We start from the raw sequence: 27,061 nt of genomic DNA on the forward strand, positions 1-27,061 counted from the left end.
GGATGGGAGGAGGAGACAGGAAGGGCCTGGCAACATGAGGTCCCGCAGGATCGCCTGTTTTAGGAACAGTGGGAATTAAACAGGGGAAACTGCTAAAAGGGCTGTCTTCCTCACTTCTGAGGATAAAACAATGATGCAGAGTGTCTGTCAAAGCTCAGAGCCCCAAACGTCTTTGGTAAAAACAACTGGATGGAGCAGCCTGTTGTGCAGTCACTGCGTCCTGAATCTGAACTACACAAAGATGAGACCCTGCACCTCGCCAGTCTCTGCAGCCCATCTGCACAGGCTACCCGTGAGGGATGCCATCAGGGTGCAACGTTCCGAGCGAGGGGCAAACAAAGCAGAGGCGTCATGAAAATGGTCCATCAGAAACAAGGGCTGGGGTGGGTGCGTCAGCTCTCTCACAGACAGCAAAGCCGACTGGACTGGGGAGCGTCCTCTGCTGAAACAAAGCCCTCCTCGCGGATCCCAGCAAGGCTGCCGAGGGCGCAGCTCACTCACCGAGCAGGTGGCGGCTGGTGATGCCCCGCTCTGTGATGGTGGCCTCCATGGCGCTGATGGCGGAGGGGAAGATGTAGGACTGCTGCAGGACCTGGGGCAGCTGCGGGCGGTCCAGGGAGCTGAAGGCCGTGGCGTTGTACTGCTCCGTGCCCTCGTAGAGCTCCAGCGCCGTGAACTCGTTGCGCCGAGCCTTGGTGTTCCAGTACTGGTACTGCGGAGAGGAGGGGGCGCTGCTCAGGGCCAGCTGCTGGCTCGGCTGGGAAGGGGAATCGACGTGCAGAGGCAAGTCCGAGAAGGAAAAAGCCACCCGCATCCCAGCTTTCTTCCTGCTCCTGAGCTGGGCTTCCCCTGTGGCTCAGCTGGTAATGAATCCTCCCGCAATGCGGGAGACCTGGGTTCAATCCTGAGGTTGGGAAGATCCCTTAGAGAAGCGAAAGGCTACCCATTCCAGTATTCTGGCCTGGAGAATCCCATGGACTATACAGTCCATGGGGTTGCAAAGAGTCGGACACAACTGAGTGACTTTCACTTTCACTGAATTCAGTAACATTCAGGGTAGCTGCATCTGGACTATCCAGGTGCACCCCAAGAAAAATGAATTCGCAAGAGTCTTACAAGTCACGAGACTAACAGCTAACATCTGAGTGCTTTCTACATGCCAGGCACTGTTCAAAACTTGACTAGATGAGGTGACTGCTGTTACCCCTCTGGTATGACACAGAGAGCTTAAGTAACTAGTTAGAAGCTATAAAATCAGAAAATGGAAGAACTCAATCAAATCCAGGCATCCCGGCTCCCTACCCAGCCCCCTCTGCTGCCAGCCAGGGGTTCTGAATTCTGAAAGCACCAAGCAGCAACCGGTTTCCCGAACAAGAGGTCGGGAGGGGACTGGAGCTGCAGGAGGCCGGCCAGGCCCTGGAGGCTGCGTCGCCCAGGCCGCCCGCCCACCTACCGCAACCCAGTTCTCGGCGTGCACGATGTGGACGGGGCCCTTGGCCTTCCTCTGCACGGACGAGTGGACGATGCGCCCCGTGACGCCGTCCACGAGGAAGATGCCGATGAAGGTGCGCTCGTGGTGGACGTCCGTGCTCTCCGTCACCACGGCCAGCAGGTTGGGGTTCAGGCTCTGGGAAGACGGAGGGAAAGGCTCCTTCAGAAGCACAGTGGCACCCCACCGTGAGCCTGGGGCAGGGAGGTGGGCACAGAGCCCTCCGGCTGGCAGAGGAAGCAGCTTTTCTGGGTGGAAGAACTTCCTATCACGGGTCATCATCACTGTACTTTTTCGGTGTCCACTGGGGGCTGGGCTTGGTTCACTGAATCTCATGAATATCCTTGCAAACAGAAGTTACTATCTACACTTCACAGATGAAACATCTTAAAGTAGTTAAGCAACTCGCTCAAGTCACAAACAAGCAAACAGTCACTCAAGACACAACCCAAGCCGGCCCACTTCCTGATGGAAGGACACTGGTCCAGCAACCTGACGTCTCTCCACCAGGGCCCTGCGACTACCACAGCAACGGAGACGTCTCGGTTCTCGTCTAACTTGACCGACTAGGTCGGTAACGCGAGCGATCACTCCCTTCCTAAGACGCCTTCCCCCCGGCGTCCAGGACGCCAGGCCCATCTGTCCTCTGCCTCAGTGGCTGCTCCTTCTCAGTCCCCTCTGCAGGTCCGTCCTCCTTTCCCCAGTCTCTGGGTGTTCTAGCTGCACCCGCTCTCCTGGTGACCTCAGCCAATCTGATGACTTCCAGAACACCTACAGGGGCTGGCATCGCCCAAGTTTACATGTCTGAGCCAGGCCCCTCCCTGAACTCCAGACCCAACTAATGGACCACCGCGTCAGTATCACTGCTCAGACGTCTCACAGCAAACTCAACGTGCCCCAGGCCTAGGTCCTGCTCCACACCCGCCAAAACCCGCTCCCCTCTAGGCCTCGCTCCTCCTCCAACTCCGTCTCTGCTCTGCCAGAGGCTGTAACTCATGTTCATCACCTTAAGGACTACGTTCCTTCACAGGATGGCTCTGCAGCTGACAAGTCACCTCTCCATCTCCCACTCAGGAGGATGCTGGATCACAGATGGAGTTTCTGATGGATCGACTAAGGTTTAACCCCAGAAACGTCTATCAGCACTACCACTAACCCTAACAGATGGCAGCTGCCGGGCAGTGGTCACGTGCCTGGCACTGGGTGCCGTCTCGTGTGATCATCACCACCACCCCAGGAGGACGGCATATTTCACAGGCCCATTTCACAAGCAATAAAGTAAGGCTCAAAGGGATAAAAAAACTGACAGAAAGCTCCCCTCTCCACCAATCGCAGAGCCAGAACGCAAGCCTGGCTCCTCTGCACGGCAGCAGGCGGCCGCCATACCTTGTAGAGCACGCTGCGGTCCCCCATCACTCGGCCCTGCGAGTGGACATGCTCGCTGCTGCGCTTCCCCTTCACCTGGACGATTCGCTGCACCTCCGGGGGGATGGTCAGCTCCCAGCTCAGCTCAGTGGTGAGGTCCTGGGGTGGGGCCAAAGAGAAGGAACTGGCACCGATCATCAGGAAGGTACCCTCAGGCCCCCAACAGGTGTGGCGAGACCTGGCCTGCAGTTCAGCAGGCGCCTCTGTGCAGGGTGGAACAGGGTTCAGAGGTCCTAGAGAAGCACCAATAAGGATCTGGTCTGGGAAGAGGTTTTGGAACTCCTAGTTCAAGTTAGAAAACCAGTAAAGCCTGTGTCAATGGCTGCAAACAGCAGCCTCCTGGGCAGCTGGAGGCACCTGTTGCTTGTCTGGGCTGCCCGATGGGACCTGAGACAGTCTTCTCTGGGGGATATATGTGTGATCCCATACTGTCCCCAGTCCAGGCTCCAGACAGCACAGCGCGGTGCCTTTGGAAATCTCCAGGGCGCAGCGGTCAGCCAAGCCGTGGAGTCCATCCACACCGACATGCAGAACAAGGGGCGTGTGGCTGAGGCCCAACGCAGAGCCAAGTTCAAGTGCCCTGGCTGCCAGCAGACCTGCAACTCCAAGAAGTGCAGCTTCACTAAGTGTGACGCACGTGAACCTGAAGACCCGGCAGCTGAAAAGCAGCTCCTCCAGCCCGGCCGTGGGGTCAGACACAACCCGACTCTGCGCCCTCTGGGCATGGGCCGGGCCCTGCACCCATGGGGACCTCAGAGCCACCCCTCCTCACTCACATCCACCAACACTCCTACTTTCTGTCAAAAAAAAACAGAAAGATACTAGAGCCAGTGTGAAAGAAGCAGGATAGTTAGTAGTTTCCCACTGTTTATCTGAGTAAGACTAACTCAAAGGAAATTTACCACTTATTACTAACATCTAAGGTCCCTGTACACTGAGCCAGCGGGGAACTACTAAGCTGGAAGGGACCTCAAAATGTGACAAGAAATCCTCTTTATTGTCATAAGAAACCAATAAACCTGTATGGTTAAACGCGTGATTATACCTCCACACGTGGTTACACGGAGCCCTAGGGTGGGGGGCGGGTAGCGACTGGAGGGGCTTCCTGCTCTGACCGCTGCGTACACAGCTGTGGTCCTTCTGTGAGGGCCGCTGAGCAGTGACCGCAGCATTCTGCACTCTTCTCAGCGTTGTATTTTAATCAGATATGGGTTTAACAAAAGAAGGAAGTAGGAAACACATCAAGTGAACAAAGCAGATTTCCTACTGATTAAATGTGGCTCAATTCCAGTTCAGGTAAGAAGTATACACCCTGCGCCTGCCCACGCGGACCGCGCGGTCGTGTCCTCAGCGGAGGGCACGGCAGCGGGCCACGGAAGGCGTGCGGGCCACGGACGCGCGTTCTAGCCGGGGAAGCAGCTGGCAATGGGGCTCAACGGGCCCTTCGCAGTTGGCTCACGCAACACTGTATCCATGCAAACTTTCACCAGGAGAATGCATTCACATGTTACTTCTTTTTTTAATCTTTTTGATAATAATCTTTATTAAAAAATACGGCTCCGATGAAAACATTTCACAGATTCCTATGAAAACACCAAAGTTCACTAAAACCCTCCCGGAGAGCAAGGTCACCAGGGAGCCCCCGGAGGTCAGAGCCTGGAAGCCCACCCCCGGCTGACTCCCTCTGGAGCTCTGACTCCTGTGTCTCCCCTCGACCGTCTTTACGATGACACCCTCAGGGTTCCACTGGTCCATGACACCCGCACCCTGGGTCACACCCCTGCCCATGAAGAACTCTCTCTTTCAAGGTCCCTTTTCCATCAACTCAGAAGAGCAGTGTTTCTTTACCCACTGGGTAACGAGCACACTCTTTGGACAGACCATTCCTGTGCTGTTTATGCTAAAGGCTAGCTGTTACAAATGGAGAAGGCAATGGCACCCCACTCCAGTACTCTTGCCTGGAAAATCCCATGGATGGAGGAGCCTGTAAGGCTGCAGTCCATGGGGTCGCTGAGGGTCGGACATGACTGAGCGACTTCACTTTCACTTTTCACTTTCATGCATTGGAGAAGGAAACAGCAACCCACTCCAGTGTTCTTGCCTGGAGAATCCCAGGGACGGGGGAGCCTGGTGGGCTGCCGTCTCTGGGGTCGCACAGAGTTGGACACAACTGAAGCGACTTAGCAGCAGCCGCAGCTGTTACAAAATGTCAGGAAAGGGCGCCGCATTTTTTAAACAACAGGTGAAACATACGAGGCGTGGGCTGTGTGCCAGGCCCTGCTTTACGAGACTCAGACGTGTTCACTCTCCAGCTCATCACGAAAACACTCTGACGTACTATTACTACCGTTTTGTCTTACAGACAAGAAAACAGAAGACCAGCCGGAAGCCATCTGCCCAAGGATGCCAAGTGTACGAGGGGCACAGCCAGGCCTCCTGCACGAGCAGCCGGGCCCGAGGTCTGAGCCTCTCCGAAAGGCTTCCAGACAGGACGGCAGGACCCGCCGGGGAGGACACGTCTCAGATCAGCCCTCAACGTGGCCCTGCTCTCCGGGCCAAGGCAGCCCCTGTGAAGCTCAGAGCAGGACTTCAGAGCCAGCGTGAAGCAGTACTTCCAAGAGCTGGACTCACGTATGTCAGAATTGGAGCAGATCGATCCCAATTCTGGAAATAAAATTCAAAACTCGCATTCGATTAAGAGTGGATCAATAACACTACCTTCGTACAGAAAGCGCTATTGTTCAATCACCATCCCCACCTCCCCCGCTAAAGATGGCAAAAACACTCCCTCTGCCACAGGAGAGGGAGGTGGAGTGAACGCTCCTCAGGGGCCAAGGCCCACCTGTTGTGCACGGCTCCGTCCACGGCAGCAGCGACCAGGCCGGCTCCACAAACCCGAGAATGATGGCCTCGGACACCAGGCTGACGCCGATTCACGCTTACAACACCAGACCCAGCGTATCCACTCCTGTTACCTACACCCCTCCCACCACGGGTCCTGCCAGGATGCCCTTGCCCACCTTCCGGAGTCGATATCCGCACAGCCGCCCCTGATCCGCATCCACCAAGTAGAAGAAGATGGAAGGGGCGAGCTCATGGAGCTGCCGCAAGACATTCCGAGTGGCTGGGAAAGCTGTGACCTAGAAAACCCCAGAGAAGAGTTATGGGGGGGACTTGGTGGTCTGGTGGCTAAGACTCCACGTTCCCAGTACAGGGGGCCCTGGACTGATCCCTGATCAAGGAACTAGATCCCACATGCTGCAATCGAAAATCCTGCAAGCCAAAACGAAGACTCAGCCAAATAAATCAAAATAATAAATGTTTGTTTTTTTTTTTTAGAAAAAAGAAAAAGAGTTCAAAGAGAAGGAATCCCTAAGCATGGATTTCTCCAGACTCTTTACTGTTTCCCATCAAAGAGGGCCTTAAGAATAAAACAACAAATCTTAAAGGAATTAAAATCTGCTAAATTCAATCAGGTCTTAAACTGAATTCTCTTAAGAGACCCAGTTTTCACAAGTGCAGAAAGAGCCATCGCGCTGCGTAGAGAAGCCCTTTGAGGCCTGACTGCACTCAGCGCCCACCTGGGGCCCACGAGCCGCTGTGTGAGCACCCTGCCCCCACCCATCGACGGCGGGGCGGGGGTGGGGGGAGGTTCCTGCAGCCTCTGCAGACGCGTACCTTGTACTCGTCGTCTATCAGCAACAGCACCTTGGCATAGTCCTGATCCATGATGGGCAGGAGCAGAGACTGCAAGACGGGGCGCTTCAGCACGGGGGGGGCCACCTGGCTCCACTTCCCAAAAATGGGGTTGAAGACATACAGCGAGCTCATTCCCGTCTCCTGAAAGGGCAAGCAACGCTCAGCCTCCACCAACAGGAAAAGACTGCAAATCCTAAGGAGCTGGGGACCAGAGCTCAGCCTCGGGGATCCCCCAGTCTTTCCCTGCCTTGTGGAAAACAAAAGCTTTGGCTGAAGGTGAAAGCGTCTGACGGCTGATGTGTCAAAAGGGTAAAAGTTTAACTGCCTCTAGCTCCAAATCTAAGAATGGGTCACGCTGAGGAACAAACGAAATGTCTACCAGGCCCCCTTTCCAATGACGGCAGAATGTATCTGCAAAGAGCCATCTGCTCGCTGGGAGGCAGAGGCAAGAACAGCTGGCGTCCTGCCCTCCATCCCCGGGAGAAGAGCCAGCTGCCCGCTAGGTACCGACACCCACCTGTGTCTGGGAGAAACAGGGCCGGCTTACTAGGGGCCTGGTAACATCCCACCTACGCTACAGCCACTTCCTCCTCGGCCACCACCACCCCTGGTGGGAGAGGAGGGGCACTCAGGCAAAAAACTGCAAGAAAACAGAGCTCTAAGCCCTGAGTCTCTGTATGTAACTCTCCGAGAGTCCCCAAGGCCCAGCTAGAGCTACAAAACACAAAACCGCGCCCCCACGGGCTCAGAGGTGCGGCAGAGGCTCACCTTGTCTTTCAGCAGGAGCGTGCACTGGGGCGGGTGGGGGAAGTGGGCAGTCGTCCTCTGGACCGTCAGCTCAAAGGAGGAGTCTGGCTTGACGTTCGGGAGATACTGTTTCCACAGGATGGTGCCAGAGCTGCTCTCGATGCCAAAAAGCTGCCAGAGAAACACCGGGCTCACTACCAGAAAGGCTGACCCAGAACTACTTCTGTCCTTGAAAACCAGAACCAGCCCCAGCTCCCGCCCCGGCCTTCCTGTCCCGCTCCCGGGGCCTCTGAAGGGCTCACCTTGCCTGAGGCCGTCACCATCACCATCATCTTCTGGAGGTTGAATTCATCCCTGGCCAGAGTGTCAATGTTGATCTCATTCTTGATCTGGCTCCGGGGCTTCCGCGCATCGTAAAACACTTTCCAGAGGTGGGAGGTCCAGGCCTGCAGCAGGATGAGCTGGGAGGACAGGCGCTTCAGGAACATGCCCAGCAGGCCGTCTGGTGTCAAGGAAAAGGGACCGCGGCTGAGGCTCTCTCCTCGGCGGAGTGGGGCTTCCCGGCGACGGGGCACCTGCTCCCCCTAAGGAGGGCTCTCCCTCCTCCACAGCACTCGTGTCGTCCACACCCCAGGTCACGAGCCCAGGGAGCAGTCCTGTGTCCGATGCCAACAGCCCCACACTCAGGCACAGCCGTGCGGGAACTTCTAAGGCCTACTCACGGGGCTCTCAGCACACCCCCTGCCTGCAATCTCGGGACAGGAGGCTAAGAGGGCAGGGGGCAGCCATGCAGGGTGCAGCCGTGCCACCAACATGTCCACCACAAGCCCATCCAGGACGGCCAGCAGGAGGCTCCCGGGCGCCGTGACAAAGCCAGACGAGGGCAGGCTGTGGGGGTGCGGGGTGCACGTGCGTGTGCCATCAACTGGTACTTCTGTTTCTCGCGGCTTCAGGCCTACGTTGTCAGTTGCTCAACCTGCTCCCAACAGACCTCCCTGCAGCCCGCTCCCAGGGCTCCCTTTGACTCTGCCCCTTCCTCCATCCACGAGACCACCACCCTCAAATCTCCTCTGGAGACGAGACCGGTCACCGCAGCAAGGCAGCACGGTGAGAAGCCAGGCCTCGGAGTCTGCAGCCGGGACCCAGGTGCACTGCCCACAGGCTGGGCGACCTTGGAGATGGAAACGGCACCCACTCCAGCACTCTTGCCTGGGACACCCCGTGGACAGAGGAGCCAGGCAGGCTGCAGTCCACGGGGTCGCACAGAGTCGGCCACGACTGAGGAATCAGACAACAACCTTGGGAAACGTGCTTCACCTCGCAGCCCCCAGCTCCCCATCTGTAAAATGGCACAGCACCCACCGGGCTGCTGCCGAGACCAGACCTCGTGAGGGGCCCCCGGGATCTCCCCGGGGCGGGGTGCAGAGCGCTCACGGGAAAGAGCAGCGCCTTTTCTGGGCCAATGTCCATCAGCCCTGGCTCGAGGGAGAGAAGCGATGGGCACACGGGGCAAGGCACAGGCAAGCAGCCCACGCACGCGCGGTGCACACCTCACCGAGGCAAGTCCAGGGGACAAACGACGGAGAAAGCCAGCCGTGGGGCAGGCAACAAGCAACCAGGCAGCGGGAAGCAGGTTTTACCTTGGATGGCTGGATCCAGGCAGCAGAAATAAACAGTAAAGGCACATTAATCCTCAGCTTGAGCACCTGCGGTGCCTAGCAGGGCGGCTGGCCCCGAGCAGGCTCCCAGCAAACACCACCCAGCTGGCCGGGCGAACGGATGAGGGGAGGCAGGGGCAGGACGGAACCAGGGGAGAGTGAACCAAGTTCACCCTGGGTCTGGGACCGCAGCCGGGTTCGGAGGGCACCGGCCTATCCCCACAGAACCTGGCCCGCCCAGTCACGTCTCTCTGGAAAGGTGGGACTCCTGCTTTGGGGACAACAGCTGTACAGTGCCCGACAAGCTGCTTGACAGACTTCAGGTCCTCAAACAACAGCAGTTATGACGATGCTACTTTAAGACTCTTTTCATCAGGGTCTTTCCCTAGAAAGAGTCACACATCGCTCCTTTCGGAGAGGAGTGGGCCCATAAGGCACAGGGCCACAAACGCACGGGAGACGGGGCGCAGAGCGAGTTCAGAGCAGGCCGGCAGAGCGGCCGCGCCCGAAGCCCGGGGAGGGAGGGGGGTGCCAGCGGCCCCAGAGCCCCCACTGGCAGCTCTGCCTCCCGGCCCCCCGTTCCTACCTGCCTTCTTGCCAAACTCCCCTTCCAGCTCCGCCTGTGCCCCGGTCAGTGGCAGGTCCACCATCTCCAGGCACACCACCTCGGCCAGGGACTCCTCGCGGCTCCACAGCACCACCCTCCCTGCTGCAGGAGCCAAGGCCACCAGAGTCAGGCCCGCCTCCGCCGTCCCCTGAAGGGACCCTTCTCGGAGGCTCAGGGCCACCCCCGCTGTCAGGCCAAAAAGAGAAGCGGCGGGGCTGGGGGCTGAGATGAAGTGGGGAGAGTTCTGTCTCCCGCCCAGGAGTGCTAAGGAAGTATTCAAAGGCAGGTCACCTAGGGCTCTGGGAAAAATAGGCAGGATACACTACACTTGAATCTTTCCCAGAAGCCTGGCCACAGCCCCAGATGAAGGGTCTGAATGCAACTCATGGGCAGGCCCACAAACAGGAGCTGAGTGATGCCCACTCACCCAGCTGCTGCAGGAAAAGCAGTAAGTGATCCTCTGTCTGGACCAAGGCCCGGTAGCCCACGGAGTCATCCTTCTTCAAGAAGACCTGGATGTACAGCTGTCAACCAAAGAGTCAAGACCCCTGCAGTCAGCGGGGATCCAGACACCTCTCAGAGCCCAGACCCCGAGATTCAAAGCATGAGGAGTGATCAGAGGTCAGGCCACGGCGTCCCCGCGTGTCCAAAGCACACAGCGTTTCCTGGACTCCACTTATAGACACCGTGCATCCTTAGGAGCTGACAGAGCAAAAGAGCAGGTAGCTCGGGTCCTCTCTACGGAGGAACCTGACACCTTCTCGGCTACCCGATCATTCATTATGCACCGATCACACACCACAAAGCGAGCAGGAGGCCCAGAGTAGACCAAGCAGCAGCCGCCCAGGGAGGCTGAGGAGCACCACTGGACGTGCACAGAGGCAGGGCTGGGCAGCAACAGCATCTTGAATCTCACCAGGCACGGCTTCCTTATTTATACGGCTAGGGCAGTGGTGATCGAAAGGCTACCGGGAGGATACGTTTTTTAGTGTTTATTTACCTGTACCCCATCTTAGCTATGGGACTGGGGACCTTTGCTGCCACACGTGGGATCTTTAGTTCTGGCATGTGGATCTAGTTCCCTGACCAGGGATTGAACCCAGGCCCCCTGCACTGGGAGCACAGTCTTCACTGCTGGACCACCAGGGAAGTCCCTTATCGGGAGGATGAGTCCATCAGTGAGTGAGTAAACAGCTTAGCGTGGAGCCCGGCACGCTGACAACCTGGCCTAAGCGGCACTTCTCTTGCTGGTATTCATAGGCGTTTCTGACCGGCCAGTGGCTCAGGTAGGACTACAGCGCACGGCTGGGACCAAGGAAAGAGAGCCCAAGGCCGAGCAGCCCGCAGGCCCCGACTCACCCGCTCGGGCCGCGTGCCATTCTGTTCCAGGCTGAAGATGATCGCGGTGTCGAGCAGCCGCCGGCCTGTCTCCACCAAGTAGAGGTTAATGGTGTAGGTCTGGTTGAAGCACGCCAGCGAGTCCTAGGGAACAGACCGCATGGGTCAGCTACAGGAGTCCCCCAAAGCAAAGTCCCCCAAAGGAAGTCCAAGAACCTGGGTGGGGCTGGGGGGAGGGGGGGCAACATCCTGGAGAAGGACCCAGGCCAAAGGGCAAAGCTAAATCCTAAGGCAGAAATAAGGTGCGTGAGTGAATAAATAAAACTACAACCACTATACACACTTACTCCAGAAGAAGCAAGGAGTGGAGAGAGACTTCCCAAAGAGTGACTAGTAAAACCGCAGGCAGGGAAAGCACACCCGCCTTGGGAAAAGCTGAGGAAACGGAAGCCACGACCCAAACCTGTGCCTCCGGCAAGCGCCCAACACTCTGCTTCAGGGCAGCTGCTCAGACTAACCCTCAACTCTGCCAGCGGGGACCCCACAAGACATGAGGAGGCGGAGGCCCAGAGGAGAACGCGCTTAAGAACAGGTTCTAGGAGTTCTACTTTCTAATCTCCCAATTGAAAAAGATCAAGAGAAACACGGTTTAATTTATAAAACTTAGAAAACTCCATCTGAGGCTGGGACCTGGAGAAGACCCACTCCCAGGCTTGATCGCTCCTCCAGCTTCGCTGGGGGCCGCCCCGCCCACACACAGGGCTGGCGCACCGCCCAGGGCCACACCTACCTGGGGGCCAGGCTTCTCCGAAAAGCTCCCAGGTGACCCATCTTCAGAAACGCTGGGCTTCTGCCATGGAAACGAGAAGGACGGAAGGAGAAAATACAGCCAGAGGGTCACCTCCCAGCCATGAGAATGAAGCTCCCACCTCCAGATCTCAGCCCTTGGGAGAGGGCAAATCCCACCCCCATCTCCACCCACCCCCCCCACGCAAGCTGGAACAGCCCCAGATGACTGTGAGGGCGTCCCATTCCTGGGCACAAAGAGGTGCACACAGAGCCTACAGATGAAGTGAGGGCTGCTCAACAGCCCCCTGCTCCCCCGCCCCGCCCCGGTTCAAAGCGACCAGGTGAACATGCCCAAACTTTTGTTTCTCAGGGCTTCCAGCAAAGATAAGCAAAGAAAACCCTGGGACCTCCCTGGCATTCCAGCAGTTAAGATTCAGTGCTTCCGCCACAGGGGGCATGAGTTCGATCCCTAGCCAGGGAACTAAGATCCCGCATGTGGCCAAACGCTGTTATTCCCAACACTCACCGCCTCGTTCCGACAGGTCATGACTGCAGCCACTGTCTTCTCTCCGGTGGTGGCGAAGCTCACCAGGGCAGCCTGGGGTAGAGTCAGGCGTCAGTTCCTAAACAGGGCCTGTCCTGGCCAGCAGCCTTAGGGTCGCCTCCACCGGAAGAACCCTTGGCCTTGGAGTTAAAAATGCTCCCAAGTTTGGAGGATGATGGCCAGAGCACTGAGAGCAGAGAGGCCCCACCGCACCCACAGCTGAGCCAGGCCCTGCCTGACCTCCAATACAGGCAAGCTCAATGCTGCTCTTCGCATCTATAGGGAAATTCTAATTAGCGTGCCCTCTCTCCCGTGGGTTCAGGAAGGTACCACTTTTACTCTAAAAATCCTCTGTAACTCTCAGAAGAACCAAGTATTCCATTCCTACGCTAAGGCTAACCCCTCTCAAAACACTCATGCAAAGAGGTCTTCTGTCTTGAGTAAGTATCTCCAGATTCAAAAGCTGGGACTTCCAGCATCCAGGCCTCAGCGAGATCCCCCTGCATCCCAGCACACCACGCTGCCTGCAGTTACCTGCGGGAAGTTTTTAAGCAGATCCAGGGCGCCGTGGCGGTAGTGCAGCAGCGCATAGTGGCTTGGGGACAACTGCAGGAAGAACTGCGCCCGAGAAGGACCCACCGGGCTGGGCTGTGTGGGCAGGATGCGGGGTTGGAATCCACTTGCGAATTCCAGGTCGAGAGACTGGGAGACAAGAAGGAAGAGGCTGAGGGCCAGGAGAGGACAGGGGATGGACCATCCAGGCTGGCGGCCTCTGCCCCCCTTTGCCAGTGAAAGGAACGAGGCCTCAGCACGGGGCTCCGGAAGCTCCCATTCAGGCTCGCAAAGGAGGAGAGTGGCTAGTCTGCCCTCATTCCAGTTCTGCCAGAGGCCAAACCTCAAAGGGGCTGCCTGGGAGAAAGGCTTTTCCCAACGGCCAAGGCAGCACCTTGGGCTGGGGAAGCAGCTCTAGCCTCTCACCTGCAGCGGGATCTGCCTCAGCTCCCACTCCGTCTCCAGGGCCAAGGTCTGGAGGGACCGCGAGCTCGGGTCGGGGCACACCAGGACAGCCTCGTCCACCACACCGCAGGCCCCGGTGAGACTCCGCAGCCAGGGGGTCGACACCCTGACCTACACGAGAGACGAGAGAACAGGAAGCTCCTGGGGATCCTCACATTTCGCTCTTAGCACACCAGCCATCACCACCAGATCCCAGCGGAGGATCTCAGCTCAAAGGTTCTTCCTCAGGGACTGAGGAGGAGACCTTCCCACCCCTCCCGGTCTCCGAGAGCTCCGCAGCTGGAGAAGATCCTTCTGGTAGTCTGAAAGCTAAACCAGGCCCTCTTCAATACTGGACACTCTTTTCTTGTTTTGGTGAATCTGCCCGCAGTCCACTCTTAGCACCTGCTGTTCTGAGCACTGAGCGTAGAAATCACCTCTCTCTGCCCCAACATCGCAGGTGCAGCAGGGCGGCCGCAGCCACGGTGCCGGCAGGGCTGGGGCTGCAGGGCAGCATGCTTGGCCCCTCCGATCGGCACTCCTCCACTGCGTCTGTCATTCGCGGGTTCATATCGTCACCTTCAGTACCACCTTGTGAGATCATGCAGGCCGCGAGCAGATCTACACAGCCGTGTCTTTAGCCACCGGGAGTGTGCCATGTGCACACGTGCGGGCTCTGACAGCAGAAGGCAGCCCTCTGCGCCCGGAAGCAGGGACCACGCGTGGCTCCGGCGTTCACCTGGCCAAGGCCCCCGGTCCCCAGTGCAAAGGAGGGCTGAACCCGCCCCCTCCGTGATGCCCGAGGCTGCAGCCGGACCGCACCTGCTGAACGATCTCTCCATCTTCCACGTTAAACTTGACAATGTTCACGTGGCTGAAGGGGACGACTCCGAGGGCCCACACGACCCCCGAGCCGTAGGAATACACCATCTGGTAGTGGATGCTGTCACTGAGAGAGGGAAGGAAGAGCAGGGAGCCTCAGCTTTAGCCACAGAACAGGACCACCCTCGGGGGTCCAAAGCCCGGCCGCCAGGGACTGAGCCAGAGGTCACAAACTAGCAGCCTCAGTGAAGTTTTGTTTGGCTTAGTTTTCTTTTTTTAATTTGAATTTGTTGTCAACATTTAGAACTGAGATCAGCATGTAACAGTAAGATTTCTAGCTTTTCTTTAAAAAGTTGGGATGTGATGATGCTAGGCCTAACTATACAGGGCACGGTCAGCTGAGTAAGGCTGCCCCCTTGAGGCGGGCCGGGCACACTGCGGCTCCCAACATTCCCCCCCCCGCCTGCTCCGCACACAGATGCTATGCAGTCGGCCCCTTAGGAATCTGAGCATTGGGTCCCTGACAAACTGAGTGAGCCAGTCCCCTCGCTCGACTGGCTCTCGGGCCCAGGTGGAGAGTCTTCTCCTCACTGCAAAGGAAACTCCAGAGGCAGCCACAGCCTTGGAGTGCAGGCCCAGAGGCTAGTGAGCCCCAGACCCCACACAGGATTCAAATGCTTCGACTCTCAAGGAGAAAGACGGGCTGGTACAGAGCAGGAGGCGGCGGCCACCACCCGGGGGAAGGCAGCCTTACCTCTCCGGGAGGTGTTCCACCCACTTCAGGTGCCCGCTGGAGAGGTGAAGGAGGGCAAGGGTGGTCTTCTTCAGGACCGCAACGTGCCTCACGGCCTCCTGCAGGCCGACCAGCCCCAGCGCCTGGAGACTGAGCACAGGAACAGGGGTGAGCGTAGCCCAGAGACTCCCGAGCCTCAGGCCGGACGGTCCGGGACACAACCGCCACCTCAGGAGGCGACGGAACAGGCTCTGGGCTCAGCCGCATCCGCACCGAGCTTGGCTCTGCTTCCCACTGGCTGACCTGAGCGACTGTATTTTCAGCCACTCGACTACACCGTTTCCCTGAGACTCGCCGACTCTCCTGAGGGCTGCTCCTTTCTTTCCCCGGGACCTCACAGTAACCAGGCCAACTCTCCACCACAGCAGCCATCAGACAGCTGTCATTAGCAGGCTGCAGGCCCGCCTCACCCAACACAAGAGGTTACTTGATGATGGAAACTGTTTCACATTCACAGTGGATTCCCACTGCCTGGGGCATTCCCAAGCCCTTACCCAGCAAATTACCATCAGAAGAAGCATAACCTAACGCAACCAACCCCATCGTTTAAACAACTTTAGCGAGACGCAGCTGAAACAGTAGTGCAAATTGTTTTTAAACATAAAATTAAAACACAGGAAATTGTATTCTCCATCTTCATATCTAGAATCTTCTTTCCCTAGTAGATCAGTTGGTAAAGAATCTGCCTGCAATGCAGGAGACCCGGGTGCAATGGGTCGAGAAGATCCCCTGGAGGAGAAAATGGCAACCCTTTCCAGTATTCTGGCCTGGAGAATCCCATGGACAGAGGAGCCTGGCGGGCTACAGTCCACAGGGTCGCAAAGAGTAGGACACGACTGACTTTCACTTTCACTTTCTCTTACCTAGAACATTGCAAAGCTCTCAAGTCGTGGTCAGATTAGGAAAAGCAATCGATACCAGAAATGAACACTGCCCCTAGCATGGCACTCTGCCTCCAACACGAGCTCAATAAACGGTGGCTGAGTAAGCACGTGTCCCATAACCTCAAGACATCAAGAATGGACATTTGATGCTCTCTGGCTCTTCTGTGGTTTTTTCCCCCTGGGCAAAAAAGCCAAAAGGCCCAGAATTGCTGTCTACATAGAATCTGTGTTCCAGCGAAGCCTTTAACCAGAGCAAGATGAAATTCAGCTTCTTTCCCTCTACCTGCGACTGTCCAGGGTAACCTCCCAGTTCAGGCCCCCAATGTTCGTCTCCCAGGAGCGCATGATCCGGCCTCCATTGGACACAGTGATTGCATCTGGAAGAGAAAAGACCACATGAGATCATCCCCAAACTGCTGCGCCGTCTGGAGCCTCCCAGGGCCTGTGACCAGTGGCCTCGCCTCCTACGTACAAGTGCAGATAGAAACTGCACCTGTCCTTTCCTGCTGGGAACGCCCCTACTCCGTTCCCTCCCAGACCCTGAACAAAGGAAGGAACCAAGGGGAGAGAGGGAGCTGACGCCGTCACAGGGACAAGCCGGGCTCTACCTACCCTGTCCGTAGAGCAGCATGGCATCCACCACCCCTTCCGCTGTGCCTTTGTCAACATGGCGCCACACTGAGAGACAGGAGAGTCGGACGTTACTGTGACGACGTTACTATGACGTTACCAGGACGCGTTCCCGGCGAGGCATCCAGGAAGGCGGTCGGGAGAGAACCGCGCAAGCCTTTGTGCACACAGAAGTGCCTCGTTTTATTCCAGGGAGGCGAGGATTACTGCCAGCCGGCAGTGACCCACCCCCACTCCCGGGGTAACGAGGGGAGCCACCGCTGTGCCGATCTGAGACCACACTCTTCCCATCCCCACCCCACCCAACCACACAGATAAACGGACAAAGACAAAATTCACAAAATCTCTATGACTCACAAGCAAAGCAGTGATTATAAATCACATTTCCATGATTTTAACACCTAAAAACATCCACAAAAGTGATATAAATGACTGGAGGTGGGGAAACGGGGGACATCCAAAGCTTTACTGTAAAATCTTAATCAAAAAATGTGTTTTTTGCAGCAATATCTTACTTAAGAATAGTCAGGACGCGGGCTAAGGAAGTAAACTCAAAGGCCAGTTATGAGAATATATTAAATATTTCTAAGATGGCAAAACTGAAAAATAAATAAATGATCCAAATCCAGTAAAGGACGCAGCTTTCGGCCATGTTGTCCCCAGGGGTGGGGTATCAGCCAGGCAGACGCTGCCGGCCACGGGACATGCTGGACTCACTAAGCGCAGCCACGTCATCCCCAGCTACCCATCTACCCAGTCCACTCACAGATCTCCCCAGTCCGAGAATTCAGTGCTGCAATCACATTCTTCTCTGTGGCCACAACCAACTTCTTGGATCCAGGGGAAAATTCCAAGGAGGCAAATTTGAGCTTCCCAACATACTGCTGTCTCCTAAAGGAAAGAGACGAGGGAAATGGAAGGGGCCAAGGCCATCGCTGCACAGGACACTTTGGGAAAGACAGCTGCACAGATACAGGAGGCACCACACCACACCTGTCTTGGGATGCACGAGGAGTGTTGCTGCACAAATACAGGAGGCTACCACACCACACCTGTCTTGGGATGCACGAGGAGTGTGTGTTAATGAAGAGATCTGACCAAAAGCAACATTTCCAGGCAATGTGCTCAGGAGCAAAGGGGAGAAGAAGAGAGAACACACCCTAATAGCTAACCTAACACTCTTCCTTCTAAATGCAAGCACGTATTTACCTTACCCAAAAGGGGACCTGGCCTAAATCCCACTAGAACAAAATTAGTCTTCCCTGTACTCCTTAATAGTGGGACCAGGGACTGCCTGGTGGTCAGGTGGGTAAGACACTGTGCTCCCAAGGTAAGGGATCTGGGTTCGATCCCTGGGCGGGGAACTAGATCCCACATGCTGCAACTATTTTTTAATATTAAAAAATAGTGGGACTAGACACTCACATTACACGTGAGAGAAGAGACATGAATCCTGTTAATGAGCACACCATCCAACTTCCCCTTCTATTTTCACTGATCTTTGGAGAAATATTACACAAATATTCTAACAAAACTTGACAGATTTGAGTCGGGCCTGTGTTCTTTGCAGCCTGTTCTAACCCACGCCGTGCTCAGGATCCATCTGACTCACTACTCAACTTTCCTTGGAATATACCCATCACTCTCAACACTCTTATCTCTGCATAAAGGGAGCACAGTGGGCTTCCCCTGGCACGCTACCGCCTACAGAGGCGGCGGGTGGCACACTGCTGTTCACGAATGCCACTTCCAGCAAATCAAACACACAGCATTCACACAGAATTTCCCTTGTTACACGGTCTGGTCTGACTTTTTACAAAAGAAGGAGCTGTATTAGTACAGAGTGACAGGTGTGTGTGACATCTGACAGTTTCCACCGTATTCTAGCCTACTTGGATCTCACTGTCATCACTGAACCCTTTACCAAGTACACAGGACAAGCACTAACACTCTCATTCTGGAGGCGAGAAAACCAAAGTCCACTGACGTCAACAAACTGCTGTGAGAACTAGAACGCAAAATTAAGTCTAAATCCAAATCTAACCTAATCTTCTAAGTCTGAATCCCATGCTCTCTTTTAAAATGCTGATATTTTTTATCTGGACTATAAAAGTAATGCCTGCTTACTGAAGAAAACATGAAAAATACACAAAGGTATAAAATAGAAAACAAAAAAAATGCCTAAAATACCATCATCCATAAACGTTTTTTTCAGCAATAAACATTTAACATTTTGGTGTACTTCTTTCTGTTACTTTTCAGTTTATAATGCATATACCTAGGATTCTGCTAAATTGGATGACGTTGTGCGTGTGTAACATATACAACATGGGTTTGAACTGAGCAGATCCACTTAGCGCTGGTTGTTTTCTTCTCTTTCCTTTCTTGGTGGCACCTTGAGGCTTGTGGGACCTTAGTTTCTCAACTAGAGATCAAACACGGGCCCCCGGCACTGTAAGCATGGAGTCCCCCAGGGAATTCCCTACACTGGCTGTTTTCCACAGTCAATTCTGCAGTGCTACACAATCCATGGTTGGTTGAATCTGTGGGTGTCGAACTGCAGACGCAGAGGGCTTACTATAGGTTACACTCGATTTTCGACTGCAGAGAGGGTCTGCATCCCTAACCCCTGCGTTGTCCAAGAGTCAACTGTACATGTTATATTGTGAGCATCTGCCCACATCATTAAAAATGAGACTTATGGGAATTCTCCATAAGTTCAGTGGTTAGGACTCCCATGCTGGGTGCATGGGTTTGATCCCTGGTCAGGGAACTAAGACCCCAAAAGCCACAGCACTCCCCGCAACCCGCCAAAAAAAAAAAAAAAAAACCACAGGACTTACGCTGCATTTGTCACACTGCCTTATATCACGTACTTACATATCTGCCCCCTCACCAGCCTGAGTTCCTCTCCATCTCTGCACCCACGCACCTAGCATGACCACTGGCCAACAACAGGCACGCAACAGACATGCAAACCCGTTGGTTTGATGTAGAAAAGACCTCACAGAGGAGCTAGGCTCTGAAAGTGTTCCCTGACCAGCAATAACTGGGAACATGCTGCTTGTACTCAGTGAGCCAGCCACTGCGCTGAGTAATTTAAAAGAATTGCCGTATTCATTCTTACAGCTACTGTGGGAAGTAATAGACTATCAGTAAACTCAATTACAGATCAAGAAACCGAGGCACAGAGTTAAGTCATTTTCCTGAGATCACACAATGCTGAAGTGGCAAACGGACATTTCAAGCCAATTCCCTGGCCTTAAGGATGGGGTGGGTGGGTGGACGAGTGGGTGAGTGACTCAATGAGCGCATTAATGAGACGTGAATGAACAAAAGTGCTGAATGAGTGAATGAATGAAGAGTGAGTGCGCCAGTCAGTGAAGGAAAGAATGAATGAATGGCACCTCCTGGCTGAAGCGTCTTGGGCGGCCCTGTTCTGAGCCCATGGCAGAGTTGGGCTGGAAGGGTGGGGAACGAGGATCTTCGCTGACAGCGGTCGACGTCGGACACCCAGCAGATCCTGACAGTCACAGAAACGCGGCCGGGCGGGGAGAAGTGACTGCTGACCAGAACCTCGAGCAAGCCCGGACGGCAGAGCCCGCTTCACTGGCTTGCGACCCGTACAGCCGCACAGGGACTGGCTCAGAAGAGCCCCCAACTCTCGCTTTAACGCTCTGCCGTGGCCACCTTAAAACTCTTTCAAAATTTTTGAACGAGGGGTCTCACATTTCATTTTGCCCTGGGCCCCGCAAGTTATGCAGCCGGCCCTGCTGCATAGTAAAGCCCTCCTCCTTTTAAACAAAAGAAAAGGTACAGGGAAAATAGTTCCCGAACAGGAACCGCCCCTCGCCCCCCGCCCCGTACGCACCAATCAAACTTGCCCACTTGGTCTTCGTAGACCGCGGCCGCAGGGACAAGCAGGGCAGCCCAGAGCCACAACCGGGAAACCGAGGCCGCCGCCATGATGGGAGCGCGGGCCCGGCCGGCCCGGCATGCACCGCGCCGCGGGCCCCGCCTCCGCGGAACCATAGAGTTGGGCCCACAGGCGGGGTCCTGGGTGCGGAACCATCGAGTTGGGCCCGGCATGCACCACGCCGCGGGCCCCGCCTCCGCGAAACCATAGAGTCGCGCTCACAGGCGGGGGGCCCCGGTGCGGAACCATAGAGTTGGGCCCACAGGCGGGGTCCACGGTGCGGCGCCCCAGACTCCGGCGTCCCCCGCCCGCGTGGGAAGTCTACCTGGAGACTCGGGGCAGAGGGCAGGTGGCGACCGGGCAGGGAAAACAGGGCCTCAGCGCGGGCTGGGTCAGGCACGCGCGAGGGCACCCACCGAGGGCCTTCCCAGAGGCCCCCGCGCGCCGAGGGCCTGACCGGCGGCAGCGTCTTCCGCCCACGTGGCCACGGCGAGATGCCCAAGTCCCAGCGCGACCAGAAAGGTGAGCCCCGAAGGCCGTGGGCCCCCGGGGGCCAGTTTGTGGGCCGGCTGTCAGCTGCGCTAGGGCTTCGGGGAGGACAGGGGAGGACGCTGGGACCTGTGCGAGGAGGGAGCGGGGTCGCGGCGCGCTGGAACGGTTGGGGCCTTTGGGGTGGCGAAAACCCCGGAGGAGGCTGGAGCCGCGTCGGGGAAGTGGAGGGGGCTTTGCCAGGCCTCCAGAGAGAGTTGCCCAAGGCCAGCTGGCCCAGGGAACAGCCTCCGCACCCCTGGGGTGCCGGCCATCTCGCCTTGGCCCCCCTCTCCGACCTCAGCCCCTCTCTCTTTTGCTCTCCGCGCTCCCCCTACCCTCGCCCCCTTTCCTTCAGCCCGGGTTTATCCCCGAGTATGGTGGTTGTGTTCTCCAAGTTGTTTCTGCCGGCATGGTCGTGCTCCGATCTTCGTATGGCTGGCTGTTAGGTGGCAGTCCGTAGGACCCCTCCTAAGAGACTGTTCCTGACTGTTGCTACTTATGGTGCCTCTCTTTCATCCCGGCACATTCACTCAATAAGTTAGAGACCTGGCAACTCTTTAGGTTTTGAAAGATACTGCAGTTATAACATGGAAGGTCTAGGGCTCTCATAGAGTTTTAGTTTTGGGAAGTGTGTTTTCCCAGGATACTAAAAATTGAATCCATAAATTCAGATAGTGATGAGCCTCATGTAGGAAAAAAGCAGTTGACATTCCCTTGTGTAGTGTAGCTAGAGAAGTTCTGTTGAGATGACAAATGAGCCGGAACTTGCAGAAAGGAATTAAGCAACCCGAGGAGTTACCTGGAAGGGTAGTGGTCGAAGGAGGGGGAACACAAAGGGCAGAGGCCCTGAAGCAAGAGCGTGTTTAACTTTTGCAAGAGGCCAGAGTGGGCGAAATGGAGGGAGAGAGAACTGAGCAGAGTGTGCAGAGCTTGAAAGAGTTTTGCACGGGATTGGTTTTCACACCCAGGTGAGGTGGGAGGAGAGAGCTTGAGCAGAGGAGTGATGTGATTCCACTTTACTTTTAAAAAGATCACTCTGGTTGATTTGTTGAGAATGGACCGGGGAGGGCAGGGGCAGTGGGCAAGGGTGGAAGCAGCGAGACAAGTAATAATCCAAGAGAACGCTGTGCTGGCTTGGGCCACAGTCGTAGTGGTGGAAACGCTGGGAAACGAGCCAGCTGGATTTTGTTTGCCCTCCTGTACTGCACTTGCCCCTGCCTGCTGTGATTACCTTTCTGATGTGTCCTTCGTGAAGAGGGGCTTTTTATTCATCTATCCAGGTCCCTCCTGGGACCCAGGGCTTTGCATTTGATCCTCTGTTAAGCATTTGTGGAATGATTGGATTCTGTGGCGGGGTCCGTGGTCAAACCTGGCAAGTGCCAAACCCGTCTGAGTAAGGGGCAAACTGGGTCCCAGCTGTTGTTAGAGAAGAGGTGCTTGTCCCTCGCCAAAGAGACGCCGCTGCATGCACGGGTCCAAACTGTAAGATGTGATGTAGCAGAGAGGCCCCAGACTCATTCTTCCACACAGAGAAGCCATAGATGGTCTCCACACACTGCAGCCAACAGCAGGAAGGGACCGGCCCCAGAGAGGAGGCTGGGTCTCCGGGGAGTGCACCACCCTCACTCCTCAGTAGGGAGTTAGCCCCAGAGGGGCTGTAGATAGCTGGTTTCTCTAGTAACAGGACAGATGTGAAGGGATCTTCAGGCTCAGGACTGCTGGAGAGGCACTCTGGGGACCTGGGACCTGGGAGTAGCCTTGCAAGCCACAAGCAGTAGCCACAAAAGCCTGGATCGGCTCCATCCAGCTGGGTACCCAAAGGGGAGACGAGTCTCTGAGACATCCAGGTTTTTCTCTCATCATCTCCTCTTTTTCTTCTCTGTGTTAGTCTCCCTAACCAAAACTGCCAAGAAAGGCTTGGAACTGAAACAGAACTTGATAGAAGAGGTAAGAGCTTGTTTTTTATTATTGTTATGTTTATTTTCCCAGCCCTTTTATTTGGTTTTAAAGGTGGGTGTGGGATTATCTGACGGGGACAGCTCTAAACATCCACGGCGAAGTCAGAGGCCGTGGAGCAGCCTCTTTCCCCCCTGGGGCTAGAGTGTTACTGCCCGACCCCTGCTGCCCTGGGACTCCAGAGCCCCATGAATTGTCCCGTAGCTTCGGAAATGTGTGGACACGTACAAGTACCTCTTCATCTTCTCCGTGGCCAACATGAGGAACAGCAAGCTGAAGGACATCCGCAACGCCTGGAAGCACAGTCGGTGAGTGGGCAGTGGGAGGCGGGGCCAGGCTGCTCAGAAAGTACAGGGCAGTTAGTGACCTTGGGTACCTGGGTCACAAGGATCGCCTTAATAAGGACAAAATGCCACCCTCCCCAACCCCCGATGAAGTATGCTTTTTAACTGTTTGGGGTTGGGGGGTGGCTGTTTGGTTTTTTCGGTCAGGCTGCTTGGCTTGGTTGGAGATGGTCGTTTCCCAACCAGGGATCGAACCCAGGCCCTCTGCAGTGAGAGTGCAGAGTTCTATCCACTGGGCCACCCGAGAAGTCCCTAACTGTTAAAGTTGGTGTTGCCCTGGGGGCGGGAGGAGAGCAGTGATCCCTCCAGGAGAGGGGGCCCCTGAGCCCTGGGGTCTGGTCCCTTACGGAACACCCAGCAGCTCTGGTTCAGACCGTCCAGCGGGCCTCTTCCACAGACCCAGATGCACTCCCTGTGGGCTGAGACAGAACGTGTGTGAGTCAGGTCTGTGCGGCAAAGAATGTGAGGGGCCCTGGTCTGTGCGGGAAAGAATGTGAGGGGCCCTGGGCTGCGTGGAAAGCAGCCTCTGGCCGCGCCTCCTCCTGGGCTGGGGTTCCGGTCCCGGGGACTGGAGCTGGTTGGCACTTAGCTGAGGGCAGGGCTCCTCCTTCACGGAGCCCTCTTTTTCTCTGTAGGATGTTCTTTGGCAAAAACAAAGTGATGATGGTGGCGCTGGGTCGAAGCCCGTCTGACGAGTACAAAGACAACCTGCATCAGGTGGGTCCTGGCTCTCCCCGGCGGGGTGGCGCCCTCCAGCCGTCTGGCCGGCCCAGGGGCTGGCGTCAGGCTCAGCTCTCCTGGAGCCTCTGCCCCCTCACAGTCCTCTCCAGGTGTTGCCAAATGTTGGGGGGAGGGGGGCACAACCGTCCCCAGCTGAGAACCACTGCTCCCACGCGACGGACGCCATCCTCCTCTGGTTTTGCAGGTCAGCAAGAAGTTGAGGGGCGAAGTTGGTCTCCTCTTCACCAATCGCACTAAGGAGGAAGTGGACGAGTAAGTGCTCTGGAGGAGTGGTGGGAAGGGAAAGGTGGGTGAGGTCTCCCGGGAAGGAATAAGCCGGGATTTGGTCCAGTGCAGGGTCCAAGGAAGACCTGGTTCCTGGAACCTTGTCACCGGGTCTCCATCCTCCCCAGCTCAGAGCTCCCAGCTGAGCCGAGGAGGACGGGGAGGCCAGGCAAAGCCAGGCAGCGCCTGACCTCAGGTAGATGGGCGTTGTTCGTGATTCAGTCGCTCAGTCCTATCCGACTCTGCGACCCCATGGACTGCAGCACGCCAGGCCTCCCTGTCCATCTTCAACTCCAGAGCTTGCTCAACCTCATGTCCATTGAGTCGGTGATGCCATCCAACCATCTCATTCTCTGTCATCCCCTTCTGCTCCTGCCTTCAATCTTTCCCAGCATCGGGGTCTTTTTCAGTGAGTCAGCTCTTCGCATCAGGTGGCCAAAGTATCAGAGCTTCAGCCTCAGCATCAGTCCTTCCAGTGAATATTCAGGGTTGATTTCCAGCACCACAATTCAAAAGCATCAATTCTTCAGCGCTCAGCCTTCTAAACAGTCCAGTTCGCATCCATACGTGACTGTTTTCTCTTCCCTCAGGTGGTTCACAAAGTACACGGAAATGGACTATGCCCGAGCGGGGAACAAAGCCACGTTCACTGTGAACCTGGACCCGGGACCCCTGGAGCAGTTCCCCCACTCCATGGAGCCCCAGCTGAGGCAGCTGGGCCTGCCCACAGCCCTCAAGAAAGGTAGGGGTGTCCCTGGAGCTGAGAGCTCACAGCTGAGGGCCGAGAGCGCAGGTTTCCAAGCCAGGCAGCTCTCCCCACCCCGCCCCCACCTTTCCTGCAGAGAAGGTTATTTTTATCAGCCTGTGTTTTCTTACATGATGATGGGACCAAGAGTGCCCGCCTCGTGGTTGGGGTGAACGTGGTCAGGGACTTAGAGTACAGCAGTCAAGGGACAAGGAAGGAGGAGTCGGTGCCCCCCACCATCAGAACCCCCTGCCCCAGGCAGCTGACCGCTCGGGAGGAAGCCCAGTGCCTGAGCTGCCGGAGTCTCGGGCAGAGGGCCGCCGATCCTCCGGCGCCGCCCAGGCCCCTGTGCTGGGGTCACTGCTCGGGGTCCCTTCTCTGCAGGTGTGGTGACCCTGCTGTCCGACTACGAGGTGTGCAAAGAGGGCGACGTGCTGACCCCGGAGCAGGCCCGCGTCCTGGTGAGGTCCCCACGGCCCCCAGCCACCCACCCGGTGTCCGCGGCCGCGACGGGAGGGTCCACAGGCACCTCAGACCACACGCACCCTCCTGACCGCTGGTTCCCTCCATCTCTCACAGAAGCTTTTCGGGTATGAGATGGCTGAATTCAAGATGAGCATCAAATACATGTGGGACGCACAGTCCGGAAGGTTCCAGCAGATGGGAGATGACTTGCCAGAGAGCGCGCCCGAGTCAGAAGGCGAGTCAGAGGAGGAAGATGACAGCTGAGGGGCCGAGGCCTCCAAGTCTCGTCAGGACGGCCAGGAGGCACTGCCACCACCCTCCCGGAGCACGGCTGTGTGTCTGCTGTGGAGGAACACGAGCGAGGGGGGCAAGGACAGGCGACTTTCCTATAAATAATGAGACTTTGTCATTCAGGTTGTCTCCTGCAAAAGGGACTTTTCTTGGGAAAAAAGCTAAAGACGCTGTTGGGTTTGGGCTTTGGGTTGGACTCCCAGGGGTCTGTTCATTCCTCAAGCCGGTTTCCAGGACTGGCTCCTGCATGGCCATGTGGCCGGGCGGCTCCGGGGGCCCAGGAGGAAGCGCCTTCTCTCCTCCGGCCTCAGCAGCCCTGGCTGGAAGCTGGGGTTTGCTGAGGGGAACAGGCACCTCTCCCGCCCGCTTCTACCCCAGCTGTGTCTTCTCTCTCCCCACCCCTTCTCCCACACCCGGGCCAGGAATCTTGCGGACGACCTGAAGACGGGAGGCTTAGCTGAGGCAAGAATAAAGCCACCGCTGATGGGCCTTCCCTGGTTGTCCAGTGGCTGAGACTCCGTGCTCCCAGTGCAGGGGGCCTGGGTTCACTCCCTGGTCGGGGAACTAGATCCCACCTGCGGCAGCTAAGACCTGGCCCAACCAAATAAGGAAATAAACACGCGTTAAAAAAAAAGAATGAAGTGCCACTGAGACTGAGCAAGTGTGAGAAATGTACCCCGGCAGTTTTATTCTTCCGGGTGGTAGGTTTTTGCCCAGATGGTTCTGTTTGTATGTATTTAGGGAGGTGATTCTACACAAGAAGATGTCCACCTCGGGGTGTACGGCCCTCTTCTGTCGTGTGTAGAAGCATGAGGGCCACCTGCAGCCCTGCTGTTGAGAGGTCAGGCTGGGAGGCCCTCCTGCCGCCTCTGCCCTTCAAAGCCTGATCCCTACTCCTGCTCATTCTCACCAAGCCTGTGGGAGGCGGGAAACAGCCCGTGGCTGCAGAGGAGCCGTTCGCCAGGTTCACCACAGGCCTGGGCTCCAGCCTGGCTAGTGCCCCTGTATTCAGACAGTAAACGCCCTGTCGGCCCCGGCCTTTTCCTGTGGTGGAGGCTGCAGGGAGTGTTCTCAAGAGCATGGGAGATAAACCGTCTGTAGACAGGACTGTGAGGGAAGAACCAGCCACACAGAGCAGCCTAAGGTCAAAATTGACTGTGCGAGAGAAGGAGGCGACAGGTGGAGTGTGCCCTCTGCCACCCCAGACTAGGCCTAGCGGAAGTAGTTGGGACAGTCGTGGGCGACCAGGCGCCAGGCCTGATCAAAGGCCCCCACAAGGGCCGGCTCCAGGGGCCCTTCCTCAGTGGCCGCCAAGTTTTCTTCCAGCTGCTCCAGGCTGGACATGCCCAGGATGACCGCGTCCCCGTGGGCGCCCTGCAAGGGGAGA

The 27,061-nt window shown here is 56.4% G+C and overlaps 3 protein-coding genes across 4 annotated transcripts in view; 1 reads left to right on the forward strand and 2 right to left on the reverse strand.

The window, feature by feature from the left end:
* The window catches only part of EMC1 (ER membrane protein complex subunit 1), a 24,051-nt gene extending 3,641 nt beyond the window's left edge, over positions 1 to 20,410 (reverse strand). The window contains exons 1-21 of one of the 2 annotated variants that reach the window (XM_010829934.1): positions 20,293 to 20,410; positions 17,188 to 17,312; positions 16,404 to 16,469; positions 16,075 to 16,168; positions 14,869 to 14,997; positions 14,115 to 14,241; positions 13,275 to 13,424; positions 12,831 to 12,998; positions 12,279 to 12,350; positions 11,754 to 11,813; positions 10,985 to 11,107; positions 10,053 to 10,149; positions 9,605 to 9,727; positions 9,001 to 9,009; positions 7,663 to 7,862; positions 7,382 to 7,531; positions 6,593 to 6,754; positions 5,935 to 6,054; positions 2,876 to 3,013; positions 1,454 to 1,627; positions 502 to 712 (exon numbers count right to left, since the gene is read on the reverse strand). In XM_010829934.1, the coding sequence (XP_010828236.1) occupies positions 502 to 712; positions 1,454 to 1,627; positions 2,876 to 3,013; positions 5,935 to 6,054; positions 6,593 to 6,754; positions 7,382 to 7,531; positions 7,663 to 7,862; positions 9,001 to 9,009; positions 9,605 to 9,727; positions 10,053 to 10,149; positions 10,985 to 11,107; positions 11,754 to 11,813; positions 12,279 to 12,350; positions 12,831 to 12,998; positions 13,275 to 13,424; positions 14,115 to 14,241; positions 14,869 to 14,997; positions 16,075 to 16,168; positions 16,404 to 16,469; positions 17,188 to 17,312; positions 20,293 to 20,387 (2,593 nt within the window). In that variant the 5' untranslated portion in view covers positions 20,388 to 20,410. The remainder of the gene's footprint in view (positions 1 to 501; positions 713 to 1,453; positions 1,628 to 2,875; positions 3,014 to 5,934; positions 6,055 to 6,592; positions 6,755 to 7,381; positions 7,532 to 7,662; positions 7,863 to 9,000; positions 9,010 to 9,604; positions 9,728 to 10,052; positions 10,150 to 10,984; positions 11,108 to 11,753; positions 11,814 to 12,278; positions 12,351 to 12,830; positions 12,999 to 13,274; positions 13,425 to 14,114; positions 14,242 to 14,868; positions 14,998 to 16,074; positions 16,169 to 16,403; positions 16,470 to 17,187; positions 17,313 to 20,292) is intronic. The other variant, XM_010829936.1, reaches the window with a different exon arrangement.
* A 2,136-nt stretch (positions 20,411 to 22,546) lies between these two features.
* On the forward strand, positions 22,547 to 26,311 carry MRTO4 (mRNA turnover 4 homolog (S. cerevisiae)). Its single transcript, XM_010829937.1, has 7 exons — positions 22,547 to 22,815; positions 23,029 to 23,132; positions 23,804 to 23,885; positions 24,094 to 24,161; positions 24,764 to 24,915; positions 25,303 to 25,379; positions 25,498 to 26,311. The coding sequence occupies exons 2-7, from the start codon at positions 23,083 to 23,085 to the stop codon at positions 25,645 to 25,647; spliced, it is 579 nt and encodes a 192-aa protein (XP_010828239.1). The 5' UTR covers positions 22,547 to 22,815; positions 23,029 to 23,082; the 3' UTR covers positions 25,648 to 26,311.
* Positions 26,312 to 26,886: 575 nt separating this feature from the next.
* The window catches only part of LOC104981222 (aflatoxin B1 aldehyde reductase member 2-like), a gene marked incomplete at its 5' end in the record, with an annotated part of 43,219 nt that continues 43,044 nt past the window's right edge, over positions 26,887 to 27,061 (reverse strand). Inside the window, 1 exon segment of the mRNA XM_010830225.1 lies at positions 26,887 to 27,048. Within this exon segment, the coding sequence (XP_010828527.1) occupies positions 26,887 to 27,048 (162 nt within the window).

The sequence above is a fragment of the Bison bison genome, unplaced genomic scaffold (genome assembly GCF_000754665.1).
Source record: "Bison bison bison isolate TAMUID 2011002044 unplaced genomic scaffold, Bison_UMD1.0 scf7180017864516, whole genome shotgun sequence".
Classification (NCBI taxonomy): Eukaryota; Metazoa; Chordata; class Mammalia; order Artiodactyla; family Bovidae; genus Bison; species Bison bison.

What these genes read in the sequence shown, in the direction of transcription:
- MRTO4 (XM_010829937.1), top strand. Translation starts at nt 23,083, where the DNA reads ATGAGGAACAGCAAGCTGAAGGACATCCGCAACGCCTGGAAGCACAGT. An exon ending in AACGCCTGGAAGCACAGTCG is followed by an intron (nt 23,133 to 23,803) that starts GTGAGTGGGCAG and finishes TTTTCTCTGTAG; the next exon opens with GATGTTCTTTGGCAAAAACA. An exon ending in CGGAGCAGGCCCGCGTCCTG is followed by an intron (nt 25,380 to 25,497) that starts GTGAGGTCCCCA and finishes CATCTCTCACAG; the next exon opens with AAGCTTTTCGGGTATGAGAT.